The sequence below is a fragment of the Macrobrachium rosenbergii genome, chromosome 42 (genome assembly GCF_040412425.1).
Source record: "Macrobrachium rosenbergii isolate ZJJX-2024 chromosome 42, ASM4041242v1, whole genome shotgun sequence".
Classification (NCBI taxonomy): Eukaryota; Metazoa; Arthropoda; class Malacostraca; order Decapoda; family Palaemonidae; genus Macrobrachium; species Macrobrachium rosenbergii.
The window spans coordinates 7,762,759-7,768,055 of record NC_089782.1 but is presented as its reverse complement, the minus strand read 5'-3'; the positions used below and the strand labels follow the sequence as shown (position 1 = coordinate 7,768,055).

The window sequence follows — 5,297 nt, the reverse complement described above, 5'->3', positions numbered from 1 at the left end:
AGAGCTGCTTTGAAACAGTGGTATCGATTTCTTCACATCAAGTGAATTTCCAGGTAGCTCCCCTAACCTTAATGTGTGTGAAAACATTGGTAATATTTTAAAGGATCGTGTTGAAGCGTGCACAGTGATCTACGATGGTATACCAAGCCTCGATGACCTGCGAAGAGAGGTGACCGAAGTGCTCAGGGAAATGGAGTTTGAGTCTCAGCTTTTTTGCGGTTTGCTGAAATCATACCCCTCAAGAATGCAGGCTGTGGTACAGGCAGATGGAGACCACACAAAATATTAAATACTCAGGGAGAAACTTAAATAAATATCTGTTCTGAATTACTTTTGTTTTTGTCCATATCAATTTTAGTTTATGCTGTAGAGGGAGGGCTCTAATTTTGAAACACCCTGTATTCTCATCAATACTTTGTAATTGGAAAGAGGATAGAGCTAGACATGATATTGTAAATATATATTTATTTAATATAAAACACAAACATACATATAAATATAAGAAAAATATACACCCACTCATACAAAAATACATTACACAAGCATACAATAAATATAAGTACTATACACATCCACACATACATGACAAATAAACTTAAAATTAAGAATGAAAATTATTCAGAAACATGTTGTCGATTAACAGGTTGCTGAGGTCCTTCGGGGTGGAGGTCACTGTGGACCCTACCAGCTGAGCTTGTAGCACTGACAGCTGTTGTGCTGTCAGCTGTAAGGACTGACTGCCTGAATGTGCAGGAGGTGGGCCAAAACCATGTGGAGTTGCAGGCTGGTTTACAGGCACTGCAGGTGCCAGACTGTCCCCTCTTACCTCTGCCAGAGTGTGATGAACCAGGCTCCGCGACGGCCTCGTGACACCCTCTTATGAAATGATAATGCAGTGATAATTGAAGATAGGTACAACAAACAGTAAAGATCTGCAAACACAACACAGTTATTCAACAATTTGAAATTAAAGCTTTACGGAATAATTCCACTTGACATAGTGTTCCCTCACAGAAGAGAAAGTAGGTTAGTGAAGTCTGTAAGCTGTCTTGCTGGGCTGGGCACTGTACTCGTTGGAACTTTCAGTATACGCAACTTCGCAGTGAGGGCAATCAACTGGTAAACTACTGAAGAGTCTTGGTTGATAATAGTTGAGAAGACCCTCAGTAGTTTATGAAACAGTTGTTCGCTAGTAGGCAAACTACCCATAGACATAATGTCCAGTAGGCATAATGTCCAGTAGGCAAACTGTCTGTAGGCGTAATGTCCAGTAGGCAAACTATGTCCAGTAGGTGTGATGTTCAGTAGGCAAACTGTCTGTAGGCATAATGTCTGGTAGGCGTAACATCCAGTAAGCATAATGTCCAGTAGGCAAACTGTATGTAGGCATAATTTCCACTAGGCGTAATGTCCAGTAGGCAAACTATCCATAGGCATAATGTCCGGTAGGCATAATGTCCAGTAGGCAAACTATCTGGAGGCATAATGTCCGGTAGGTATAATGTCCAGTAGGAAAACTATTAGGTATCCACAGTTTTTATCGATGGCTATATTGTCCGTTGGTGTCTGTGAATCGTTTAAATTGCCCTATTGCGGTCAATAGTTTCAATTTAAAGTACTTTGTGACTCTCTATAAGGCAAGTGCATCTGTTTTATAGGCAAATGTATATGTTTTGTAAGTAAATGTAACTGTTCTATAGGCAAATGTATCTATTTTTTAAGCAAAAGTATCTGTTTTATAGGCAAATGTAACTATTTTTTTAGCAAATGCATCTGTTTTATTAGGCATATGGGGATTTGGCTTCTGGTAAGCCCCCACATCTTCCTCTAGGGAGTCATTCAACATATCATCATCATCATAATCTACGGCATCTGGAGGATTTGGCATCCGGTAAGCCCACATCTCTACCTCCAGGGAATCATTCAACATATAATCATAATCATCTACGGAATATGGAGGATTTGGCGTCCTGTAAGCCATCATCTCTTCCTTCAGTGAGTCGTTAAATATATCATCATCATCATCTACTGCATATGGGGAATTTGGCTTCTAGTAAGCACCCATCTCTTCTTCCAGGGAGTCACTCAACAGATAACCATCATCATCATCTACAGTATCTGGAGGATCTGGGATCCGGTAAGCCCACATCTCTTCCTCCAGGTAAGCCCACATCTCTTCCTCCAGGGAGTCATTCAACATATCATCATCATCATCTACGGCATATGGAGGATTCAGCGTCCTGTAAGCCATTATCTCTTCCTTCAGAGAGACATTCAGCATATCATCATCATCATCATCTATGAAATGTGGAGGATTTAGCATCCGGTAAGCCCTCATCTCTTCCTGCAAGAGTCATTCAACATATCATCATCATCATCTGTGGCATATGGGGGATTGGACGTCCTGTAAGACATCATCTGTTCTTTCAGCATATCATCACCATTATCATCATCTATGGTGTCACGTTAAGTGATGGTTTTGCGGGAACTGCTGGTTCCCGCTCGTTCCCTTTGTGGATTGCTGACCTTCAAGTTTTTTGTTTTGATGCATCCGTTTTCTGTCGCCAGTCATCTAGGGCTTCCTCCAAGAAGTCATTCAACAAATTGGAGCATACGAAGTGGAGCGCGACGTAGAGGTAACCATGATAGTCGTGTGACCACGAGCTGCATGATGGGGAGGCTGTCCTGAGTCTCCATCGGGGTTTTCTGGTTTGTGGTTCTTGTCCCTGTTGTGCAGCTGAGGGCTGTCTTGGTGCCCCGATGGAGGACGTATGTTTGGTATTTTTTTTCTGCCTGCTGTTGTTTATTTTGCCTTTTTTTTCTTAAAGCTACTTTTTGTTTATTTAACTTGATTTTGTTTAGTGCTGCCTTTTGGCTTTTTTTGTATTTATGGTTTTTATCTTTTACCAGACCTGACTCACTTGTAAATTAAAAAATAAATTAATATTAAGCTCATTTTATTGTTTTTGTTGTTTTCTCCTCCTTTGTTTGTTGCATCTGCCGTCAGTCATGACAGCTATGTTAAAGAACCTGCATATGGGGGATCCGGTAAGCCTCATCTCTTCCTCAAGAAGTCATTCAACATATAACCATCAGCATATGGGGATTCAGCTTGGTAAGCCGTCATCTCTTCCTCAGGAGTAATTCAACATATCATCATCATCACCATGGGGAGTCTGGTAATATCAGGAGTCATTCAACATATCATCATCATCTGCAGTCATTCAACACTTCATCATCATCATCGTCTATGGCATCTGGAGATTTGGCATCCGGTAAGCCCTCATCTCTTCCTCCAGGGAGTCATTCAACATATCATCATCATCTTCAGTCACTCAACATATCATCATCATCATCATCAACGGCATCTGGAGGATTTGGCATTCGGTAAGCCCACATCTCTTCATCTAGGGAGTTATTCAACATATCATCATCATCATCTACGGCATATGGAGGATTGGGCGTCCTGTGCGCCATCATCTTTTCTTTCAAGGAGTCATTCAAGATATCACCATCATCACCTACGGCATATGGGGGATTTGGCTTCTAGTAAACCCTCATTTCTTCCTCCAAGAAGTCATTCAACATATCATCATCATAATCTCCGGCATATGGGGGATTCGGCTTCTGGTAAGCCCACATCTCTTCCTCCAGGGAGTCACTCACCATATCATCATCATCTACGGGATGTGAAAGATTTGGCATCCAGTAAGCCCACGTCTCTTCCTCCAAGGAGTCATTCAACATATGATCATCATTATCATCTATGGCAGATAGAGGATTCAGTGTCCAGTAAGCCCTCATCTCTTCATCAAGGGAGTCATTCAACATATCATCATCATCATCATCTATGGCATATGGGGGATTGGGCTCTGGTAAGTCCTCATCCCTTCCTCCAGGGAGTCATTCAACATATTCTCATCATCATCATCATCTACGGCATCTGGAGAATTTGGCATCCGATAAGGCCACATCTCTTCCTCCAGGGAGTCACCCAACAGATCATCATCATCATTATCTATGTCATATGGAGGATTCGGCATCCAGTAAGCCCTCACCTCTACCTCCAGGGAGTCACTCAACATATCATCATCATCATAATCTAAGTCATCTGGAGGATTTGGCATCCAGTAAGCCCACATCTCTTCCTCCAGGGAGTCATTCAACATTTCATCATCATCATCTATGGCATATGGGGGATTCGGCTACTGGAAAGCCCTCATCTCTTCCTCCAGGGAGTCATTCAACATATCATATATCATCTTCATCTATAGCATATGGAGGATTCGGCGTCCAGCAAGCCCTCATCATTTCCTAAAGGGAATGATTCAACATACCATCATCATCATCATCATGTACGGCATGTGGAGGATTTGGCATCCGGTAAGCCCACATCTTTTCGTCCAGGGAGTCATTCAAAATATCATCATCATCATCATCTACGGCATGTGGAGAATTCGGCGTCCAGGAAGCCCTCATCTCTTCCTCCAGGGAGTCATACAACATATCATCATGATCATCATCTATGGCATATGGAGGATTCTGCGTCCAGTGAGCCTTCATCTTTTCCTCCAGGGAGTCATTCAACATATCATCACCATCATCTATGGTATATGGAGGATTCTGCGTCCAGTAAGCCCTCATCTCTTCCTCCAGGGAGTCATTCAACTTATCATCATCATCATCATCTACGGCATATGGGGGATTCTGCCTCCAAATAGCCCACATCTCTTTCTCCAAGGAGTCACTCAACATACCATCATAATCATCATCTACAGTATATGGGGATTCAACTTCTGTTAAGCCCATATCTCTTCCTCCAGGAGTAACTCAACATATCATCATCGTTATCTATGGCATGTTGAGGATTTGGCATTCAGTAAGCCCACGTCTCTTCATCCAGGGAGTCATTCAACATAAGATCATCATTATCATCTATGGCATATGGAGGATTCAGCATCCAGTAAGCCCTCACCTCTTCCTCCAGCAAGTCATTCAACATATCATCCTCATCATCTACGGCATATGGGGATTCAGCTTTGGTAAACCCTCATCTCTTCCTCTAGGGAGTCATTCATATCATCATCATCATCATCATCATTATCTACATCATCTGGGGATTTGGCATCCCTGTAAGCCCACATCTCTTCCTTCAGGGAGTCTTTCAACATATCATCATCACAATCTTCTATGTTATATGGAGGATTCGGCGTCCAGTAAGCCCTCATCTCTTCCTCCAGGGAGTCATTCAACAGATCATCATCATCATCATCTACGGCATACGGGGGATTTGGCTT

General features: G+C 42.3%; 1 protein-coding gene across 1 annotated transcript; it reads right to left on the bottom strand.

The window, feature by feature from the left end:
• Positions 1 to 3,848: 3,848 nt before the first annotated feature.
• On the bottom strand, positions 3,849 to 4,809 carry LOC136827729 (uncharacterized). Its single transcript, XM_067085192.1, has 2 exons — positions 4,338 to 4,809; positions 3,849 to 4,183 (listed from the first exon to the last, which is right to left on the bottom strand). The coding sequence occupies exons 1-2, from the start codon at positions 4,807 to 4,809 to the stop codon at positions 3,849 to 3,851; spliced, it is 807 nt and encodes a 268-aa protein (XP_066941293.1).
• Between the last annotated feature and the right edge of the window lie 488 nt (positions 4,810 to 5,297).

What these genes read in the sequence shown, in the direction of transcription:
- LOC136827729 (XM_067085192.1), bottom strand. Translation starts at nt 4,809, where the DNA reads ATGGGCTTAACAGAAGTTGAATCCCCATATACTGTAGATGATGATTAT. An exon ending in ACATGATGATGATGATGATG is followed by an intron (nt 4,184 to 4,337) that starts GTATGTTGAATC and finishes CATATGCCATAG; the next exon opens with ATGATGATGATGAAATGTTG.